We start from the raw sequence: 25,000 nt of genomic DNA on the forward strand, positions 1-25,000 counted from the left end.
AGAAACAAAGAGAAAAGAAAAGAGAGACAGAGATGAAATGTATGTGATGGAGAAAGATGAGAAAAGAGATGGAACGTGCAGTGGAAAGCAGAGAAAGTTAGAAAGATTGGGTGTTGAAGGAAAAGTCGAGAGAGAGAGAGACTGGAAGAGACAAAAGCAACAAGAGCAATGAAAGTATGAAATGGGAGGTAGAGAGAGTGTGTTAAGGGGAGATAATAAAAGAGGAGTAACAGAAAGAGTGGAAATAAAGGAAAGGAGCTCGAAGAGAGACAGGGAGAGTGTGTGTGTGTGTGTGGAGTCAGAACTCAAAAAGGAAACCATTGTTTGTAATTTATGTTTTCATTTGTGGTCTTTCTTCCTCAGTGTGTGCCATGTTTAAAGCAATAAGGCCGACAGATTGGCAGGATTGTTATTAGGTGCAAAGACAGCTGAGTGGTTACGGAGCTTGATTTGGCATCTATGTGGTTTCAGGTTCTGTCCCACTGTGCAGCACCTTGGGGCAAGTGTCTTTTGTTATAGCCTCGAGTCAACCAATGCTGTGTGAATGGATGTGGTACCCTGAAACTGTATGGAAAGCCATCATGTGTGTGCTTGGATGTGCAATGTCAGTGTGCATGTATGCAGAGTGTGAACATCTTGAGAGAAAAGTTGGGCATAAGAGGCATCAGATGTGGTGTGCAAGAGAGACGACTGGTCATGTGATGTGTATGGACGAGGAATGATAGCTGTGTAAAGAAATGCCGATCTCTAACTGTGGAGGGAACTTGTGGAAGAGGTAGTCCGAGGAAGACATGGGACGAGGTGGTGAAGCATGATCTTCGAATGTTGGGCCTCATGGAAGTAATGACAATTGACCGAGACCCTTGACGATATGTAGTGCTTGAGAATATTCGTTAAGCCCAGTAGAATCGTAGTCATGGCCAATGCCGATGTCACTTGACTGGCACCTGTGCCAGTGGCATGTAGAAAGCACCCATTACTCTCTGTTAAGTGGTTGGCGTTAGGAAGGGCATCCAGCTGTAGAAACCAAGCCAAATCAGATTGGAACCTGGTGCAGCTTACCAGTTTCCAGTCAAACCATCCAACCCATGGAGCATGGAAAATGGACATTAAATGATGATGATGATGACGATATATGTGTGTGTGTGTGTATATATATATATATATATATATATATATATATATATATACATATATATATATATATATATATATGCATGTTTGTTTGTCTTTGTGTCTGTCATCCTGTCCCACTGCTTGACGACTAATGTCGGTTTCTTTACTACCCTTGTTGCTCAGAAGGTTAGCAAGAGGTGGTCATGGCTGGAATAAATAAAAAAAAAAACAAAAAAAAGTGAGGGGATCAAAGGTCCTTCTCAAGCCCCAGGCTCATAAGGCTGGTTTTCTGGAATCTGTGGTGTATATGTTCTACTCTTGGATGGGGTCATCATTTTTGCCTGCTGAGTGAACTGAAGTACTTCGAAATGAAGTGTCTTGCTCAAGGGCACAACACATCACCTAGTCCAGGAATTGAAACTGCACTCTTATAATCATGAGTGCAACACCCTAGCCACTAAGCCACGCTCCTCCAGAACAGAAGTACCAAACATAAAAATAGGTTCTGAATGTTGATTTATTTGACTAAACCCTTTAAGGGCGGTGCTCCAGCATGGCTACAGTCAAATGACTGAAACAAGTGAAGGAGAATATATATATAAACTTACATATGCATACACACACACACATACACATAAAAAGAAAAATTCTATGTACCACCACAAAGTAAAACTTCACAAACAGAGCAAAACAATTTTATTTATCAAGTGGGTTTCCTGTAATTAATAATAATAATAATAATAATAATAATAATAATAATACTAAGTAGTAGTAGTTTTACTTGAAATATAATCTTCGGATGAGGTGCCTGCAATGTGCCTGCAATGTGCCTGCAAATGCAAGTGTGTGGAGGGATGACGCATATCAGCGTGTGTATATGCGTGTCATATATATGTGTATGTGTATATATATATATATATATATATATATATATATATATATATACATGCCCATACACACCTCTTTAATATATATACTGTGTGTATACATACGTGTGTGTATTTATATGTATGTGTTTGTGTGTAATGCATATACGTTTCTTCACGTACGCATACGCACGCATCCCCTTACGTATGTACAGAAAATTCTTTGTCAAGTTGGTAAAGTTACGTTACCCAAAACTTGCCTCGCTAGTGGAACTAAGTCTTTTCTGTATTGCTACCATTACCGGCACCGCCGCCACCACCACCACCACCACCGCTTCAGGTTTAACGGAAGTGACTCACTTGTAGAGGTATGTGACTGCAAAAATTTCACTGGTCTCAACCACCACCACCACCACCACCACCTCCACCCCATTTCCACCCAACCACTTTTCGCTCAAACTATCGGTGACTATTATTATTTATTTATATTATTACTACTACTACTGCTATAAATCCTAATCCTTTTTTTTTATTAGTATTATTCTCCTGGGACCCTCCCCCTCACGCACACACACATACATACACCTGATATTCCTTATGTTATTTTATTATTATCATCATCTATATTATTATTATTATTATTATTATTATTATTATTATTATTATTGTCCTCCGTATGAAAGCAGCAAGCTGGCAGAATCGTTAGCACGCCAGGCAGAATGCATAGCGGTATTGAGTTCGAATCCCGGACCAGGCTGCATGTTGTGTTCTTGAGCAAGACACTTTATTTCACGTTGCTCCAGTTAACTCATGTGTAGAAATGAGTTACAACATCACTGGTGCCAAGCTATATCGGCCCTTTTGCCTTTCCCTTGGATAACATCAGTGACGTAGAGAGGGGAGGCTGGTATCCATGGGCAACAGCTGGTCTTCCATAAATAACTTTGCCCGGACTTGTGCCTGGGAGGGTAACTTTCTAGGTACAATCCCATGGTCATTCATGACCAAAGGGGGATCTCCATTATTATTGTTACTACTGCTAATACTACTACTACTTCTACTACTATAAATTGTAATCCTTGATATTAGTATTATTCTATTAGATCTCCACCCTCCACATCCAATTGCCCTTGTGACAAAAAGTAGTTTTCATTATTATTATTATTATTATTAGTGGTGGTGATGATGATGGTGATGGTTGGTAGGGGAAGTGAATTTCTAATCCTTTTCGGAGCCACTTCAGTTTTTAAGTTGCCTAATAAATACCCCTGAGAGAAAAGGCTTGAATGTTACAGCATCTCGTGTTCATTTTATCTTCCTGCCACCCCACTCCACCCCATCCTGCCACCCCCTTGTTCTCTTTTTTTTTTGTTTTTAATAGAACAAATCTAATGACCTTAAAGCACTACTACATGAGTAGGAAATGTGTAACTGTTGTTGTTGTTTAACTCTAGGCCTGTCCCGTCCCTAATTAAGTAGAGCAAGGACCAAAAGCCTTCTGTCTTGTTTCCAGGTGTAGTGTGTGTATCTTGATTAGACTTGGAGATATTTATATAGAGAGGGGTGGTCATGGATGGTGTGCCTTGAATCTATGATTGATGATATTCCCACTATAAATGAACTGTTGTGTGTGTGTGTGTGTGTGTGTGTGTTTTAGGTTTACGTAGTTGTGTAGTAAGAAGCTTGCTTCCTAACCATATGGTTCCAGGTTCTGTCCCACTGTATGGCACCTTGGCCATGTGTATTCTATTATAGCCTCGGGCTGACCAAAGCCTTGTGAGTGGATTTGGTAGACGGAAACTGAAAGAAGCCCATCATACATATATATATGTAACATGGTATAAATATCTATGTGTGTGTGTGTGTGTGAGTCTGTGTTTGTCGCCTACCACTGCTTGACAACCGGTGGTGGTATGTTTACATCCCTGTGACTTAGCAGTTCATCGAAAGAGACCGGTAAAATTAGTACTAAGCTTACAAAGAATGGGTCCTGGGCCCAAGGTGCTACGTAGTGTCACTGAACCTGGAACCATATAGTTGGGAACTAAGTTTCTTACCACACAGCAGCCACACCTGCACCTACGTAAAACAGGTAGAATATTTCGGCTGGATATCGGTCGGTTCAAATGTTAAATTGTTGGAATGTTTCATGACAAATAAATTAGTGTCGAATCAGCAGCGCCAAATATGTCGCACCGAAACAGCATTGCCAAAACGTCTCATAGCCAGGAGATTAAGGGAAGAGCAGAATGTAACTGCTATTTCTAGCAAACTCGAAATAGATCTGTGTAGAGGTTGTCTTGTTAGGTTTGTTCTGGTTGTGTTGGGTGAGAAACATATGGATTAAATGTTCCATGTTTAGGTCAGGGGGTGCGGGTGGAGATGGTTTGTTCCTTGGATCATTATGTGTGTGTTTGTGTGTGTATGCATCCATGAGTGTGTGCGTACATGTGCTTATTCCTCTACACCCCATCTCCCCCACGCTCCTTTTCAGTGTTTCATTGTTCTGCCAAATTTTCTCATTCACTCTCTATCTTTTTTCCTCTCCTCCCCCTCTCTCTCTCTCTCTTTCTCACTCACTCTTTCTCTCTCCTCCCCTTTTTCCCATCTATTTTTTTTCTCTTCTTTTACTAAATATTTGTCTTCCCCCCACTTCCGTCATTTCTTCCTCTCTCTCTCACTCTCTCTCTCTCACTCTCTACCTCTCTTTTGAAACTTTCCTTTCTTTTTCTCCATCTTCCTCTCTCCATCTCTTTCCCTCTTTCTCTCTCTTGTGGTCTGATATTTAACCCCTCTTAATATTGTGCTATATATATATATATATATATATATATATATATATATATATATATATATGTATATATATGTGTATATATATATATATATAAACATACATATATGTATATATATATATATATAAACATACATATATATGTATATACACATGCACTCGCACACATTTCAATACCCCCTCTTTCATTCTTTCTTTCTCTCTGTCTCAATTCCACCACTTCTGTCCCCCTCCAATCTTTCATCTGCAATATTCCCTCCCCCCCCCTCTCTCTCCCTCTCTCTCTCTCTCTCTCTCTCTCTCTCTCTCTCTCGCCTTATCACACATTCCGCTAGAATGGTCATCCTATCTTTTGCAGTTTTTTTTCTTGTGTTTTTGTTTGTTTTTTTTTGTGACTTGTGATGGACGAGGTGGAAAGGGACACTTTTTTTTGTTAGTTTGCTGCTGCTACTGTTGTTGTTGTTGCTGTCGACAGTGGTGGTGGTGGTGGTGGCCGTGGTGGGGTTGGGGTTTAAGATCACACTGAAAATCTGGAATACAGTGGACATGCATAATTCCACCACCACCCAGCCATCCCTTGCTCACCCAACAACAACAACAACAAGTAACAACAATAATAATAATAGTTATAGTAGTAATAATAATAACAATAATCAAAGTAGTGGTAGTAGCAGTAGTAGCAGTAGCAGTAGCAGTAGTAGTAGTAGTAGTAGTAGTAGTAGTAGTTATAGCAGTAATAATAACAATGATAATTCTTGAGAAGATAAAAACCTTCTCTGGAGATGTTGAATGGTAGTTGCTATTGGTTCTTTAAACCATTTTGGGGCTGTTTTTTTTGGGGGGGGGGGGGGGGTTGAGGGGAGGGTAATCAATACCCTTACCCTTCTGTCTCCCCCCACCCCACTCCTATTGCTTGTGAGTACATGTGCATATAAACCAGTTGTGTCTTATATAGGCGTGTGTGTAAGTCATATATCTGACTACGTGTGCACACACACATATATACACGCGCACATACACACACGCATATATGCACTTATGTACGCACTGACAAACAGTTGTTTGCGACCGAGAGATTAGTGTGTGTGTGTGTGTATATGCATACACACACATATATGTAGTTTAGATGTGTGGAAATATATATATATATATATATATATATATATATCTTATTCTTTTAATTGTTTCGCCTTTAGTCGAACAAGTCGACCCCAGGACTTATTCTATTGGTCTCTTCTGCTAAACTTCTAAGCTACAGTGGCTGTCAAGTGAAGGTGGGGAGAACAAACACAGACACACAAACATATATATATGTTTTTTTTATATTTATATATATATATGACAGGTTTCTTTCAGTTTCCGTCTACCAAATCTACTCAGAAGGCTTTGGTTAACCCGAGGCTTTAGTAGAAGACACTTGGCCAATGTAACCTCGTGGACATCGGTGGCAATTTTTTTCTTCTTCCGTTTTTTCCCTTCTTTGGACTTTCCTTGTTTCCGACGAAGAGCTCCGCTCGAAACGTCGTATTCTCTCTCTTTCCTTTCCCGAGCGTCTAGTAACACAATCTGTATCACGTCCTCACGTTGTTGTTTTTTTTGTTTTTTTCCCCTTTTTTTGAACCTATACATATATATATATATATGTATATATATATATATATATATATACACATACACATTTATATATACACACACATATATATATATATACATACACACACACACACACACACACATATATATATATATATATATATATATACACACACATACATATATATACATACACATATATATACATATATGTCTGTATGTGAATACATATATATATAAACTGAGTGACCATCTGTGTATCATTCTAAATCTATATACACCTTTGGAAAGCATGAAGCCGTAGCTCTTGTCTGAGTGGAAAATCTCTTCACAGATGTGATGTGCTAAAACCACATTATGCGTAAGAGTTTGCCGAACCTCCTTCTAGCTGTGACTCATGTGAACAACTGTTGTGTTTTCATTATCACTCTACTTGGCGCACTCGGACGGTAACGTCTGCCCATTTGTCACCTGCTTCGATGACAATTCGTGTTTTGTCATCATCAGCATCATCATCCTCATCATTGTTTTAATGTTTTTAATGTCAACTTGTCTATCATCATAGTAAGTGGAGGCACAATGGCCCAGTGGTTAGGGCAGCGGACTCACGGTCATAGGATTGCGGTTTCGATTCCCAGACCGGGCGTTGTGAGTGTTTATTGAGCGAAAACACCTAAAGCTCCACGAGGCTCCGGCAGGGGATGGTGGCGGACCCTGCTGTACTCTTCCACCACAACTTTCTCTCACTCTTACTTCCTGTTTCTGTTGTGCCTGTAATTCAAAGGGTCAGCCGTGTCACACTGTGTCACGCTGAATATCCCCGAGAACTATGTTAAGGGTACACGTATCTGTGGAGTGCTCAGCCACTTGCACGTTAATTTCACGAGCAGGCTGTTCCGTTGATCGGATCAACTGGAACCCTCGACGTCGTAAGCGACGGAGTGCCAACAACGACATATCATCATAGTCCTCAGTATCATCATCATCCTCATCATCATCATCACCACCAGCACGATTATCTCCAAATACCATCCTCGTCATATCCATTACTACTGCCGCCAGTCTTACTTATCTTGGTTTCAAGTTTTGGCACAAGGCCAGCAATTTTGAGGGGAGGAGGTAAGTCAGTTATATCAGTACTTGTTTTATCGAACCCCGAAAGGATGAAAGGCAACCTCGATGGAATTTGAACCCAGAATACAAAGATGGGCGAAATACCTCCAAGCATTCTGCCCGGCGCTGTAACAATTCCACCAGCTCGCTGCCCTTTTTCTCTTACTTATAATGCTACTACCATCCTTGACTCTACTGCAACCATCACCATTTCCATCTCACATGCTGTGTTTTTATTCTTACTGCTATCATCACCAACAACAACACCACCATTTTCCTCATTATTGTTGTCTCTACCACGTCTCACACCATCACTGTCATCATCAACCGCCACCACCAACTATTGTTGCCACTACCAAACTCGTTTCTACCATTGCCGTTTTCATGACCACCACCACCACTACCACCGTCTTCACTGTTCAGTTTACATGTTAACCATTGTTGTCTACCATTATTCTTTTCTTCCTCCGCATCCGTTTCCTCTTCTTACTCTATGCTCCCCCACCCCATTTCACCTGTTCCAACTGATTCCTTCATCTACCATTATAAACTTTACTTTCAGGAGAGCATGAGTTGAGATCCCTGCAAGGTAAGACACAAATTCTTTCTATATTGCTGTTGGGGTTACAAAAAAAAAAAAAAATTACAGGGGAAGGACTGGAGGGGGGGAGCTGGTTCCCTTTGGGTCTTCCCTTAACGCCTAAACATTTAAACAAGCCATATTCGGCCCAAATATTCTATCTGTTCTATGTTCAAAACCAGCCAGATCCAGCCTCTCACACCTACCCTACAATGTCATTCTGAATTATAAGCAATCACATCATCAAAGTCTTGAAGCTGTAGAGATAATACTCGAAGTAAACATCTGACAGAGTAATCTGAATGTTAAAGGGAGGTCACTGGGTCTTTGTGAGATAATAGCAACAGTGGCTCCCTCTGTACTAATTAGGATAGACATTAGCTGTTGTTTTTTTTTTTGTTGTTTTTCTTTCATGTTTGTCTGATTTTTTTTTCTTTGGTGGATAGGAGATTGTGGAAGTGCCTTTTCTTTCAAAGAGGCATGTAAAATTATTTCAGTAACACTTCGTAAAGATGTTTGTGTGTGCATGTATATACACACACACACATATATACATCTTAGTCTCACAGTCCTGTTGTCTGCTGGAGGATGGTAGAGGTTCGCTCCCCTGCTGGCAATATATATGCTCAGGGTGCAGTGCTGCACCGATAACCAGCTGGTGGAAGATCTGCCTAGGGTTAAACTTGAAGCATCAAGGAACATATTGATGTGGCAATTAATTTTACTTGTTAGTATAGTTACTACTCTCATCTCTTATTGAGATTTTACGGCTAGCTATTTTGCTTATATATATATATATATATATATATATATATATATTTATATAAAGGGCATTATTACAGAAAATGCCCTTTATATAAATATAAACGAATAATTATATTCTTGGGAATAGAAATTTCCCTTATGATTTTTTTTACACACTGGCTTCTTGATAAAATTCTTGTAAAAGAGTTTTATCCCTTTTTGAATATATATATATATATGTATGTTATAAGGACTATTTAAGAGTCCAGGCACATCACCATGTAAGACACCAAAAAATGGCTAGGTACAAACACACAGAGCTCAATGCTGAATTAAAACAACATTGTAGACTTCAAGTGCTGACAGGATACCATAGATATGCACGTACCAAATCCAGTTTGTAACCATCAGGCTGGCTCACCAGTGAATCCTTGGTATGACACAGGCAATTTCACTAGTGCTGGTGGTACAAAACAAAAGAAAAGTCAGCATGTGGAGGCTGTAAAATGGTTGACATTAGGATGGGCATCCAGTCGTAGAAATCATGCCAGAGCAGATACTTGCAGCACAAAGCAGCCCTGTAACCCACAAAATCCTGTCAAATGAATGCCTGCATGGAACATGGATGTTAAATGATGATGATGATATTTGTGTACACACACACACACACATACACAAATATCATCATCATCATCATCATCATCATCGTTTAACATCATCATCATCGTTTAACCCATGCTAGCATGGGTTGGAGGACTTGACTGAGGACTGGTGAAACCGGATGGCAACACCAGGCTCCAATCTAAATTTGGCAGAGTTTCTACAGCTGGATGCCCTTCCTAACTCCAACCACTCAGAGAGTGTAGTAGGTGCTTTTACGTGTCACCTGCACGAAGGCCAGTCAGGCGATACTGGCAAATGGAAGATGGAATATACGAAAATTTATTAATCACAACAACTGTGAAAAAAGACGAAGGCAGGTGTATAAACAACAAGCAGGTGACATATATATGTGTGTGTGTGTATAGTAATAAGACACACAGAACTTAGCATTCATATTTTTAAACTTTACATAACATACACATGTTTCCGGAAGCCAATTCGGACTGTTGCACAACTGATAACCCTGACTGAATACACACACCTATGATCAAGAATTGTTATATGGTTGTCCCATTTTTTAATTCAGATTTGATGTAGAGATAGGACCCTCTATGACAGGTGTAGATAACAGGCCCATGCCCTCAGTAATTACTCAGGGTAGGCAGTTGGTGATGTTTATGGAGTGAAACACATTAAAAAAAATAAGCAAAATATAGGTGCACGACTGAGTTGTAGGCAGATTTACTTCTGCCTTTATAGTGCATAAAGAAAACGTTGTTGTAGGAATGTATGCAGCATGTGTACTACTGCAGTTCTATGCGTAGCTTTAATACTGAAATTGAAAAGTTGGGGGTGAATTATGCCTACCTAATCTACAAAAAAATATATATATTTTGTATTTTATGCATAGTAATCAGAGTAACCTTCATAATTTTATTGAATTAGGTGCATATTTTGCCATAAAAGGAAAATATTGTTATTGATCTATTTTATTCAAGGTAGGCAGTATCTAACTTGCCTACCCAGGTGGTACATCCCTTGTAGATAAGGATTGTCTATTCAGTAAGGTATTGTGTATCTACAACTTGGTACATAATGTCTGAGAGTGTAGACTTCCTTTTCAAAGGCATTGGATCATGCTTTGTGGGTCGTTTTGGCTGCTATTTCTAGCATCATCATCATCTACTGCAAACACTGGGATCAGTTTTGCTACAACTACCATTGGTACTACGTCTGTGACCACAGCAACCATTCACCGTTACAATAACCACCACCGCTGCCTACCTTATACCATTATGACAACCACTACTACCACGACAGACACCGCTACCACCACCACCACCACCACCACTACTACTACTACCTCAGCCTCTGCCACCAACAACACCACTACCACTACGGCCACTACAACCATCACCACCATTGCCTGCATCATTACCAACACAGCCTCCATCCAGTTCTTTCTCTACCACACAACCATCCATCTCTACAACCATTGTAGCCAGCACTACCACCACCACCGCTATCATCATCATCATCATCATCATCCATCACTACTACCACCCATGCCACTACTAGCACCCCAACCACCACCACCAACTGCCTGACTTGTCATTTCTCAATTTCCATCAGCCCATCCAATCAATGTAGAAACTAAGAACAATAATTTTAAAATCTTATTGGAATCACTGTCGTTGTATATTTATTCATTTATTCATTTATTTATTAACTTATTTATCAATTTATTTATTCGTTATCATTTCTTCTTCATCTCATCTTTTATCATCATCATCATCGTCGTCATCTCTCTCTCTCTGTCTCTTGTCTGTCTGTCTCTTTCTCTTTTTCTGTCTTCATCTTCTGGTATAATTAGCCAGGTTTTGCTTTATTTTCTTCACAGAATCATTTAGAAAAAAAATGAGAGACAGAAAGCGGAGTGGGAGGAAGAGTAGGAGGAAGAGAGAGACAAGCAATGACAGAGAGAGACAAAGAGAGTGTTTAGGAGAGAAGAGAGAGAGGGAATATGTGTGTGTCTTTTGAGAGAGAGAAGGAGTATGTGTCTGTGTGTGTGTGTGTGTGTGTGAAAAATGGACAGAATGAGTATTGAAGAGAGAGGGGTTTGTAAGGAGAGAGAGAGAGAGAGAAGGACAGACAATGTTAAAGAGAACAAGGGGGGGAGAATGAGAGAGAGGGGGGAGAGAGAGACTTGGAAGTATCACAGGACAGAGAGTCGGTGTTCATCAAACAATTCTGTACGATTCTGCACCCAATCTCTCTCTCTCTCACCTTGTAATTACAAACACTGCATTAGATGGTGGTGGTCGTGGAAGGGAGACGCATGGTAATTATGATGACAATGAACATATTAAAGATGTTCGTGCACGTGTGCATATGTGTGTGTGTATGGAGGTAAATATTAAAGATATGTGTACATATGTGTGTATGGATAAATACATATATATATATGTGTGTGTGTGTATATATGTATGTGTTTGTATATATATATATATGTGTGTGTGTGTGTGTATGTATGTATATGTATATATGTGGTGACTGCATATTTCGGAATATCTATCACCACCACACCCATATACACACTCATAAATAATGTGGGTGTGCACACCTAAGTAGATCTAAAGTTTGTGTGGGGGGTGTATACATGTGTGTGTTTGTGTGTGTATATATATATATATATATATATATACATAATATATATATATATATGTGTATACGTTTTATATATAAAATGTACATATGTATAGGTATATAGAAGAAGGGTTGGGGATAGATAGGTAGGTAGATAGATAGACAGACAGACAGACAGACAGATAGATAGATAGACAGATAGATAGATAGATAGATAGATAGATAGATAGATAAACAGGCAGACAGATAAACAGATCTATGTATGTATAATGTGTGTGTGTGTATATATATATATATATATATATATATATATATATATATATATATATGTATATATATATATATATATATATATATATATAGAGAGAGAGAGAGAGAGAGATGTTTAATGTTATGAATATATGTACATACATTTAATATATCTATCTATCTGTCTGTCTGTCTATCTATCTATCTGTCAATGTAGCTATCTATCTGTCTGTCTGTCGATGTAGCTATCTATTTGTCTATCTGTCCGTCTGTCTAGCTAGCTATCTATTTGTCTATCTCCCTGTCTATCTATCTATCTATCTATCTATCTATCTATCTGTCTGCCTATCTATCTATCTGTCTGTCGATGTAGCTATCTATTTGTCTATCTCTCTGTCTATCTATCTATCTATCTATCTATCTATCAGTGTGTGTTTGTGTGTATATGCAGAGAGAGAGAGAGAGAGAGAGAGAGATTAGAAATGTTATGGTGTTATGCTCCTCCATTCTTAGGTGTGTGTGTGTGTGTGTGTGTGTGTGTGTGTGTGTGTATCTCTCTTTTAAAGTGTGTCTATGCATCTGTTTGTAATGCCATTGTGCGTGAGTATATGCTTGTAGTACTCCATTGTGCATATACATGCATGCATGCATGTGCAGTGTGGCTGTCAGTTGCTGCACATGTTGATTGAACTCCTCTAATCCACTGCATTTCTGCTGCAATCATTATTCAATCAATACTCATTCCATTCCCTGATTACAGGTGTGCGTCTAACGGGCCTCTCTACCTACCTACCGCCACCTCCTCCACCACTGCCTGCCATCACTCCTACACCTATGCATGCACCTGCAACACGGTATGGGTATGTAGGTTAGGTGGTTGGTGGTTGGTGGTTCTGGTAGTAGCGTTGCTTTATTTCATCTTTTTCTGTTCATTAGGTAATTTGGCTGACCACTCCCCCTTCATCATCATCATCATCATCATCACAACCACCACCACCACTGCCTTCCTCATCCTCAAATCTTCATATCGTTATTGTTATTGATGTTGTTGTTGTTGTTGATGTTATTGCTTTTGTTGTTCTTTGTGGTGTTGTTGTTGTTGTTATTATTATTATTATTATCATTGCTCGTTTTCAGGTTCCTCTTTCTCCTCCCCCTCCCCCTCCTCCTGCTGTTCCTTTCTTTCTTCTTGCGTATCTTGCTCCTTGATAAACATCTTCATCTTCGGCATTATAAGAATTACAATAATCATCATTTGCAATCATCATCATCACCATTATTATCAACATCACCATCATCATCATCATTATCTCATCATCATTATTTATAATCGTTGCCATCATCATCATCGTCATTGCCATCATCATCATCATCATCACCATTGTTCCTATTATGAACTTCATCTTAATCATTATTTCTTTGATCATCATTGTCATTGTCCTCCTCCTCATCATCATCATCGTCTTTGCTGCTCAGTCTCTTCACCGCCGCTCAATCCCTGTTTTTCACGCATGCACTGTCCCCTAATCCAAACCCAACTTTGCTGGCCACCTCCCTAAAAACCTGCCCTAAAACTAGTCCCTAAGGTCAGCCACTCATGCAACTAGACACTATTGTAGGCCAAAACCTCCTCTGGGTAACCCTTGTTGCTTTCTTATTTACAAAACTGAAGTGCGTTACCAGCGTAACCTTACTGGCACGTGAAAAAAGAACATTCAAGTGAGGTCGTTGCCAGTGCCGCTGGACTGGCTCCTGTGCAGGTGGCACGTAAAAGATGCCATTTTGAGCGTGGCCGTTGCCAGTACCGCTTGACTGGCCCTCGTGCCGGTGGCATGTAAAAGCACCCACTACACTCTCAGAGTGGTTGGCGTTAGGAAGAGCATCCAGCTGTAAAAACTCTGCCAGATCAGATTCCAGCCTGGTGCAGCCATCTGGTTCGCCAGTCCTCAGTCAAATTGTTCAACCCATGCTAGCATGGGAAGCGGATGTTAGACAACGATGATGATGATAAGTGCATATATACATATATATTGGGAGTAAATTTGGTTGATGGAAACTGAAAGAAGCCCTTGATGTTTATCTGTAAAATTAAAGTTACCTGTATGAGTTGACTCATAAGGGCTGGTTTCCCGGTTTCCATGACATTTAAATTCCCCACCTGGACGAGACGCCAGTCTGTTGCAGGATAACTCATTTTTGCCAGCTGAGTGGACCAGAGAAACGTGAAATGAAGTGATTTGCTCAAGAACACAACATGTCGTCCGGTCCAGGAATCAAAACCACAATCTTGCGATCAGGAGTCCAACACCCTAACCATTAAGCCATGAGCCTCCACTGGTGTGTGTGTGTATGTGTGTGTTTGCACCTCCTGTCTTGTCATCAATTGATAGCTGTAAACAGACATCCCCGTCATACAAGCAGTGTCATTCATTTCCGATCTTTCACGATAACATATGCCTGGCCATGCTAGGAAACAGGTGAGGGTTGGTGACCAGAAGAGCATCCGGCCATAGAGGGTCTGCTTCAGTGGATTCCGTCTGACCGATGCAAGCATGGTTAAAAACGGTGGTAGGTGGGGGGGAGACTGTTAGTGGTAGGGGTGATGGGGGAAGAGAATAATGGTAGTGGTGATTTCTTGGCCATTCATACCATTTACGCTGTGATCTATCAATGGGTGTGGTGTACTAACATTGTAGGTACCACTTGCTCAATTCGTACCGAACGAAACCACCACCACCACAAGCAAATACTGTTAGTGGTGGTGGTGGTGGTAGTAGTAATGGTTGTGGTGGTAGTAATGGTGGTGGTGGTGGTGGTGGTGGTCACCATCACAAGCAAATACTATTAGTGGGGGTGGGGGTTCTGGCTCCAGAACTCAGAACATAAAGACAGATGAAATGCCACTAAGCATTTTGCCCAGTATGCTAACGATTCTGCCAGCTCACTGCCTTAGCTAATAATAATAATAATAATAATAATAATAATAATAATAATAATAATAGGGATTTTTACATTGGTTTAAAATCTGATATTTATTTTATCGACCCTGGAAGATGAAAGGCAAAAGTAGACTTCGACATCGATAGAACTCAGAACGGAAAGGGATAAAACTACATACATCCCACAAAATATTTTGTTAAGTGCTCCACTGATTCTCTACGATCTGTTTCTGTCGGACAGTAGAATTTACTACAATGGTAGTTGTAATAATAATAATAATGATAATGATGATGATGATAATAATAATAATAATACCAATAGTGATGAGTCTGTTAATGGTATTAGGTTTGGTAGGGGCAGTGGAGAAGGTGGCATTTGTTAGATGTTACGGAAGAGTAAGTAGTTAGCTGCAGACACACATGATAGGATTAATGTTCTTGGGAGACGACAGGAAGGAGAGAAAGTTAGCTGTGTTGGAATTACCGATATTTCTCTTGTGTTGGCAGCGGCAATAAGAGATGAAGGATTCGAGGCTTTTATTATTGCTGTATTAAACACTTGTGGACCTCCATTCTTCATAGCATACCTCTTCATGTTGCTCCGTCTCTGTCCCTCCCTCTCACGTATGTCTGTGTGTCTATGCACACACACACATATATATATACATACATATATATATATATATATATATATATATATATATATATATATATATATATGTACACATGTATATATGCACTTGGGTCTATCTCTCTGGTTTCCTTTCTGCATCTCTTCTCTTCCTTCCTCTCTCTCTCTCTCTCTCCGTCTCCTCCGTTATCTCTCTTTGATATAAGGAAACGGCAATTTCAAAAGTCAACACAAAACTAAACTACAGGGATATGCGGAATATATTACCATTGTTAGAACGGTGTGGTGGTGGTGGTGGCGGCTGTGTGGGCAGTCGTGGCACTAGTATTGGTAGTTGCGATTGTGGTGGTTAAAGTGGAAGTTAGAGCAGAGACTATGCCTTTTGTAACCATAGAAACATCGGTGGTTGCTGTTGCGTGTGGGGGTGAGGGTAATAGTAGTAGTAGCAGCAGTAGTAGTAATAATAGCAGTAGTAGTAGTAGTAGCAGCAGCAGTTGCAATAGTAGTAGTAGTAGCAGTAGCAGTAGTAGTAACAGCAGTAGTAGTAGTAGTAGTAACAGCAGTAATAGTAGTAGTAGCTATAGTGGTTGTCATAATGTTGGTGTTGGTTGTTGTGATTGTGGTTCTTATTATTGCTAATAGTAATAATAATAATAATAATAATAATAATCCTTTCTACAATAGGCACAAGGCCTGAAATTTTGGGGGAGGGTGCCACTCAATTAGATTGATCCCCAGTATGCAACTGGTACTTAATTTATCAACCCTGAAAGGATGAAAGGCAAAGTCGACCTCGGCAGAATTTGAACTCAGAACGTCAAGACAGACCGAATACCGCTAAGCATTTCACCCAGCATGCTAACGTTTCTGCCAGCTTACCACCTTAATAATAATAATGATAATCCTTTCTACTGAAAGCACAAGGCCATGAAATTGTAGGGGAGGGGACTAGTCGATTACATTAACCCCAGTGAATCGCTGGTATTTAATAACAATAATAATAATAATAATAATAATAATAACAGTGGTAGTGACTAAGGTTTAGTTAACAGAACTAATAGTAGTAGTGGTTATTGTTGTTGTTGTTTAGGTAGAGGTCACAGTCGGAAAGTGGAGGCGGTTTCGATTCCCAGACCAGGCGTTGTGAGTGTTTATTGAGCAAAAACACCGAAAGCTCCACGAGGCTCCGGCAGGGGATGGTGGCGAACCCTGCTGTACTCTTCCACCACAACTTTCTCTTCCTGTTTCTTTTGTGCCTGTAATTCAAAGGGTCAGCCTTTTCACACTGTGTCACGCTGAATATCCCCGAGAACTATGTTAAGGCTCCTGCTTTTTCAAGACAGTAGGGCATGATTTGCAAGACATTTGGTAACTATTTCTAGCGAATCAAATCATATATATATATATATACACACACACACACACACACACACACACACATATATATAAGCTTTCTCTTCAGTTAGTGGTGGTGGTGGGAGGGGGGAATTAAAATTGAATGTGATTAAGAAATGGTCCATCACTGGAATGGTGCCAGAACCAACATTAAAACCTGACCATTTGTCTCAGCACAGGAAGAATTCTTGCATCACTGCTGTGTGTCTTGGTTATGTCCAATAAAGTTGTTAATATGTGGTGGTGGTGGTAGTAGTAGTAGTAGTAGCAAATGATGGAATGGATGGACAGGCAGGTAGGCTGATGATGTCTGGGTGATACTTACAGTTGTTAGTTGGTCAAGCAGTGTGTGTGTGTGACCTTAAGTAGTTTTGTTGGTCAGAGTGTGTGACCAACAAATTGCATCTGGTGAGGCCTGAAGTTGTTAACTGGTCAATGAGTATGAAAGAGACTTGAGGTAGTTTCTTAGCCAAACTGTGAGTGAGGCCTGAAGTGGTTTGTAGGTGAGTATGAGTGAAGCTTGTGGTAGTCAGTTGGTTGGTCAAAGATCTATGAGTCTGACCTGCGGTAGATTTGTTGATCAAAAGTGTGAGTGAAGGCAGAGATAGTTAATTGGTCAAGAAATGTAAGTCAGGAGATAGTTTATTCACATCATCATCATCATCATCATCATCGTTTAATGTCCGCTTTCCATGCTAGCATGGGTTGGACGATTTGACTGAGGACTGGTGAAACCGGATGGCAACACCAGGCTCCAATCTAATTTGGCAGAGTTTCTACAGCTGGATGCCCTTCCTAACGCCAACCACTCAGAGAGTGTAGTGGGTGCTTTTACGTGTCACCCGCATGAAAACGGCCACGCTCGAAATGGTGTCTTTTATGTGCCACCCGCACAAGCCAGTCCAGGGGCACTAGCAACGATCTCGCTCGAAAATCCTACGGGAGCCAGTCAGGCGGTACTGGCAACGGCCACGCTCAAAATAGTGCATCTCATGTGCCACCCGCACGAGAGCCAGTCCAGGGGCACTGGCAACAATCTCACTTGGCTTGCCGGGTCTTCTCACGCACAGCACATTTCCAAAGGTCTCAGTCAGTAGTCATCGCCTCGGTGAGGCCCAATGTACGAAGGTCTTGCCTCACCACCTCAGCCCAGGTCTTCCTGGGCTTACCTCTTCCACGGGTTCCCTCAACTGTTAGGGTGTGGCACTTTTTCACGCAGCTATCCTCATCCATTCTCACCACATGTCCATACCAGCGCAATCGTCTCTCTTGCACACCACAACTGATGCTTCTAATGTTCAGCTTTTCTCTCAAGATACTTACACTCTGACGGGTATTCACATTGACATTACACATCCAACGGAGCATACAGGCTTCATTCCTTGCGAGCTTACATATGTCCTCAGCAGTTACAGCCCAGACGTAGGAGTGGCTGTGTGGTAAGTAGCTTGCTTACCAACCACATGGTCCCAAGTTCAGTCCCACTGCATGGCATCTTGGGCAAGTGTCTTCTACTATAGCCTTGGGCCGACCAAAGCCTTGTGAGTGGATTTGGTAGACGGAAACTGAAAGAAGCCCGTCGTATATATGTATATGTATATATATGTTTGTGTGTCTGTGTTTGTTCCCTCAACATCGCTTGACAACCGATGCTGGTGTGTTTATGTCCCCGTAACTTAGCGGTTCGGCAAAAAGAGTCCGATAGAATAAGTACTAGGCTTCCAAAGAATAAGTCCTGGGGTCGATTTGATCGACTAAAGGCGGTGCTCCAGCATGGCCACAGTCAAAATACTGAAATAAGTAAAAGAGTATATATATATATATATATATATATATATATATATATATACAGTGGTAAGGAACTCTCATGAGAGCTGAATAGCAGAAGATCTTCAGGGAAGAAGCCCCACCTCAGGCAGGTGTTTTGGCCCTTAAATTCTTACATTCTAAGGGGGCCAGGCCTCATCCGGGTCATGACTCATGGATGCCCTTCTGCTGACATATTTTAGCCACTTGGATATCAGACACTCATGTATTTAAACCACTTGGAGATTCCATCTGGTTGTAACTCCTCTCTGTTGTGTCAGCTTTCAAACTTATTCTGTGATTTGTGTATTTTTGTTGTTGTTTTCTTTTTTTTTTTTTTTTTTTTGTATGTGTGTGATTTGAAATTTAATTCTTTTTAGCATTCTCTCATTTCAGTTTCCTATCAGGTGTGTATATATTGCACATGCACGTGTATCAACACCTTGGTGTGTGTGTGTGTGAGTATGTGTCTTTCTCTGTGTGTGTGTGTGTGTGTGGATTTTTTTTTTAATTGTAATGTAGACACACATATTTCCAGCTAACAAATGCTGCATGTCTATAGAGGAGTAACTTTATATTCACCCACCATGCATCCACCTGTTCGAGCTTGCCCGATTTCCTTTTATATGCACTGATGTATGTGTATGTACATATATATAAATATATATATATATATACATACATCATCATCATCATGGTTTAATGTCCGCTTTCCATGCTAGCATGGGTTGGACAATTTGACTGAGGACTGGTGAAACCAGATGGCTACACCAGGCTCCAATCTGATCTGGCAGAGTTTCTACAGCTGGATGCCCTTCCTAACGCCAACCACTCCAAGAGTGTAGTGAGTGCTTTTACATGCCCCCGGCACGAAGGCCAGTCAGGCGGTACTGGCAATGGCCACGCTCAAAATGGTGTATTTTACATGCCACCTGCACAGGAGCCAGTCCAGCGGCACTGGTAACAATCTCACTCGAATATCGTTACATATATATATATATATATATATATACTCACCGTGCACTTTCCATCTTCTCATTCCTCTTTGGTGGATCCATCATATATCAACATACATACAATTAATATTTTTGCTTATTTATATATATATATATATACATATATGTATATATATATATACTATATACATATGGGCCTCTGTGTGTAGGTGTGTATGTCTGTATATATATAATAATATTAATATAAATAATATATATATATATATATATATATATATATATATATATATGCACACATATATACACTCATGTAAATTTTATATTTATTTATGGGATTATATAACTTTTTCAGTTTAATGTTTTTTCCTCTTCTTTTGCAAAAACAAAGCTGTGTTCACACGTGTGTGTGTGTGTGTACGCCTAAGTTATGTTAACGTGTGTTTAACATGACCCTAATAAGTGTATATAACATATGTTATGTGGTATGTGTATATATAACCTGAATTCACTCTGTACACACAAACACGCACACACACACACACACACACACCTATATATTAAATAATTATGTGAATCTAACTCTGTCTATGGGGTGGGTGTATATAAATACATACACACACATATGTGTGTGTGTATGTATGTATAAATTCATTTGCCTCTTCATATTGTTATACATAAACAATATTTACAAAGCAAAACAAAAACTCCCACCCACTTTTTTTTTGGTATTTGCCGTTTTTATATATTTTTGTTTTAATATTTTCAATTTGTTTTTCTTTTTTTTTTTTTTTTTGCTGTCATTTTATCAAATGCAGAAAGCTGTTGTTGTTATTATTAAGGCGGCAAATTGGCAGAATCGTTAGCATGCCGGGCGAAATGCTTAGCGGTATTTCATCTGCCTCTACGTTCTGAGTTCAAATTCCGCTGAGGTCAACTTTACCTTTCATCCTTTCGGGGGTCGATAGATTAAATACCAGTTGCATACTGGGGTCGATGTAATCGACTACCCCCCCCCTTCCTGTAAATTTCAGGCCTCGTCCCTATAGTAGAAAGGATTATTATGATTACTATCATTAAGGTGACGAGCTGGCAGAATCGTTAGCACACCAGGTGAAATACTTAGCGGTATTTCTTCCATCTTTATATTCTGAGTTCAGATTCCATTGAGGTCAACTTTGCCTTTCATCCTTTCAGGGGCCGATAAATTAAGTACCAGTGAAACACTGGGGTCGATGTAATCGACTAGTCCTCTCCCCCTGAATTTCAGGCCTTGTGCCTTTAGTAGAAAGGATTATTATTATTATTATTATTATTATTATCATTATTATTATGTGTATATAATATGTATACACACACATGTAAATGTTATATTTATTTATAGCATTATATAACTTTATCAGTTGAATGTTTTTTCCATTTTTTTCGCAAAAACAAATGTGTATTCTGATTTTTTTTTTTTGGTAATCTTGTTAGTCCTGTTTACACACAAAACCCTCACAACAACACACACACACACACACACTCTTTGTTTTGTCCTGTGATGTCCATGTTTCCCTTAATGTAAACCCCTGTGGTTAATAAAGAAATTATTATTATTATTATTATTATTATTATTATTATTATTATTATTAAGGTGGCAAGCTGTCAGAATCATTGGCCTGTCGGATTAATAGCTTAGCAGCGTTTTACTTCTCTTTATGTTGTGAGTTCAAATTCCGCTGAGGTCAACTTTGCTTTTTATCCTTTCGGGGTCGATGAAATATGTACCAGTTGAGCACTGGGGATCAATATAATTGACTACCCCCCTCCTGCTGTACATCAGACCTTTTACCTACAATAGAAAATCATTATTATTTATTTATTTATTTTATTTATCAGTTCAGTTAATCTTACCAATTATCTAAAGGTTTTCCTTCCACCCCACTCCCCGTCCATAAGGTACATGTGGTTCTCGTTAAAGGGCATTGTTACTCTTGCTTGTAATTACTGTAACGAGATGATTAATGACAGTGATGATGGACATGGCTGAGACATTGATGTCCCAGTCTAAAATGTCATTATTTAATTACACCCCGTTTACGTTCTGAGTTCAAATCCCACCTGGGAATTGGTTTGCCTTTTATCCACCCTGGGTCAATAGAGCAGGTGATAGTTTAATATTGCCAGGTGATGGTGGAGGAGCAATAAAATCAGCTAATGCACACACACCGAAAAGGAAACTTGTGGCTTTGTGCCAATGTTAGAAGTATTTATTTGATTTCTTAATTAGTTGAGGATGGTGGATTGGCAAATTCGTTAGAGCATCAGACAAATCATTATGTGGTAGTTGTTCCAGGTCTTACCATTCTTTGTTCAAATCTCACCAAGTTCGAGTTTGTCGCTCTTATTCACCAGGAGTCAATACAAATTGTTGTTGTTGTTGTTGTTGTTAATAATAAGATGGCGTGTTGGCAGAATTTGTAGCACACCAGACAAAATTCTTAGCAGCATTTTGTCTGTCTTTACGGTTTTGAGTTCAAATTGTGCCTAGGTCAATTTCGCATTTTTCCTTTTGGTGGGGGTCTATAAAATAAGTACCAGTTGAACACTGGGGGCCCAATGTAATTAACTGACCTTTCCCCACAAAATTTCAGGACTTGAGTGTATAGTAGATAGCATTGTTGTTATTATGGCTCGGTGGTTAGAGCATCAGGCTCACAAACATGAGGTAGTGAGTTCAATTCCCGGACCAGGCTGTGTGTTGTTTTCTTGACCAAGACACTTTATTTCACGTTGCTCCAGTTCATTCAGCTGTAGAAATGTGTTACAGAGTCACTGGTGCCAAGCTGTATCGACCTTTCCCTTGGATAACATCAATGGTGTGGAGAGGGGAGTCTGGTATGCATGGACGACTGCTGGTCTTCCGCAAACGACATTCCTTGGACTTGTACCTCAGAGGGTAACTTCCTAGGTGCTATCCAATGGTCATGCATGACTGAAGGGGGTCGATACCCTCTTATTATTATTATGCCAAAGGTGGTGAGCTGGCAGAATTGTTAGCACGCCAGGCGAAATGCTTTGCGGTATTTCATCTTCCGCTACGTTCTGAGTTCAAATTCCACCGAGGTTGACGTTACCTTTCATCCTTTCGGGGTTGATAAATTAAGTACCAGTTACGCACTGGGGTCGATGCAATCGACTTAATTCGTTTGTCTGTCTTTGTTTGTCCCCTCTATGTTTATTATTTTTATACAGTTTTTAATAATATTTAACTATAAAAATATAACAGGATTTTTTTAAAGCATAAAATAGCTGTTGGGGTCCACCCAGGTAAAATAAGAATCACAGAGGTCCATAGGTAAAAAATGAATGGGAAACACTGAAATAAACCTCTCAAGGGTGTGCCTATGAATGGCCACAGTCCTGTGACCGAAAATAGTAAAAGGTGAATAATTCTAAAAAAAATATCCTTTATTCCTTAGTTGTTTTTTTTTAAATTTTATTTTCTTTTTCTTTTCATGTTTCCAACTTCTGTTATACTTTTAATGTTCTTCTGTTTCCTTTATTTTACTTCACGGAATTGCATGGCTATCTGTATATCTTTCCAGGTTTTTTCTACAGTGGGCACCTGTTGGTCGTCTGGCCTCCGCCCACCCCGCGTGGGGTTGGCCATTATCTGGCAAGGGGGCCATCGCTGCCTCTCTCGCAACGTACTGCCCCCCTCTCTTCTTCATCCCGACATGCATGATCTTCTACTACTACTACTACCACCACTACTTCCGCTAGCGTTACCACTACAACCACCACCACTACTACGATTTGTGCTGGCAAAAACACAAAACAATCGCAAAAATATCAGAAAACCAACAAATATAAAACGCAAAAGAAAATAGCCAAAAGTGGAACTCCTGATACCGTCACAATGGTAGCATGCAATGTACAGCCTTTTCTTCCATTTATTATTACGACTACTAATGCTACCGTTGTTTCTACTACTACCACTATTAGTATTATTATTACTACTCTGTTGGGCACCATGTCTCAAAAGGTGACTCTCGTGTTGCTTATACTACTACTACTACTACTGCTGCTGCTGCTGCTACTACTACTACTATTACTACTACTATTGGTGATGGTGTTGGTGATTTCATTTTGTTATTTGACTTGCTTGGAGATTTCTTCCTACACTCACCCAATCATTCACTCATCCTCTCCTTCACTCACCCTCTCCTTCACTCACCGTTTCCTTCATTTACTTTACCCTTTACTCCATCACACCTGCACCTACACTCACCTTATCGTTCACTCTATCACATCCCTTACCTACACTTACACTCACACTATCCTCCACTCACTCCGTCCTTCACTCACCCTATACTCCACTCCATCACGTCCCTACCTACATTCACATCATCCTTTACTCAACCTGCCCTTCATTCTCCCCATACTTCACTCACCTTATCCTCCACTCACCTTGTCCGTCACTTACTCTATTCTTCATTCACCCTGTCCTCCATTTGCCTTCTCCTTCACTCACCTTAACCTTCACTCACCTTAACCTTCACTCACCCTATCCTTCATCCCATCACATCCTCACCTACACTCACACTAACTTTCTTCTTCACACACCTTGCCCTTCACTCCATCACATCCCTACATACACTCACATTCACCCTATCCTTCACTCAGTCACATACTCCATTCTCATTCCACATTTCACTCAAACCCTCACCCCCCACCCCCACCATGTATTTTTATTTCTGACTTTTGGTGGTTGGTTTGTTTTTCTTTCTTTTGTTGTTGTTTTCTTCTTTTTTCAGGTCGGTCGGTTGGTGTGTGTGTGGTTTTGTTTTTAGTTTGTTTGGTGTGGTTCATAATTGCTTCTTTCTCTCTTTATTTTTAATTTCATTGTTGTTTTTATTTTAGTATTGAATTAATATTATCAATGTGATTGTTACTGTTCTTGTTGTTGTTGGTATTGTTCTTAATAACA

General features: G+C 39.9%; 1 protein-coding gene across 4 annotated transcripts in view; it reads left to right on the plus strand.

Moving 5' to 3' along the window:
• LOC106881604 (zinc finger protein 1) overlaps nucleotides 1-25,000 on the plus strand; it is a 228,818-nt gene that overhangs the window by 131,837 nt on the left and 71,981 nt on the right. For 2 of the 4 annotated variants that reach the window (XM_052973921.2, XM_089364144.1), the window contains exon 2: nucleotides 8,042-8,068. The exons of 1 other annotated variant lie outside the window; for it this stretch is intronic. In XM_052973921.2, coding sequence (XP_052829881.2) covers nucleotides 8,042-8,068 — 27 coding nt within the window. Of the gene's footprint in view, nucleotides 1-8,041; nucleotides 8,069-23,510; nucleotides 23,945-25,000 lie in introns of those variants that run through there. One more of the 4 variants, XM_089364146.1, reaches the window with a different exon arrangement.

The sequence above is a fragment of the Octopus bimaculoides genome, chromosome 16 (genome assembly GCF_046866305.1).
Source record: "Octopus bimaculoides isolate indiv1 chromosome 16, ASM4686630v1, whole genome shotgun sequence".
Lineage (NCBI taxonomy): Eukaryota > Metazoa > Mollusca > Cephalopoda > Octopoda > Octopodidae > Octopus > Octopus bimaculoides.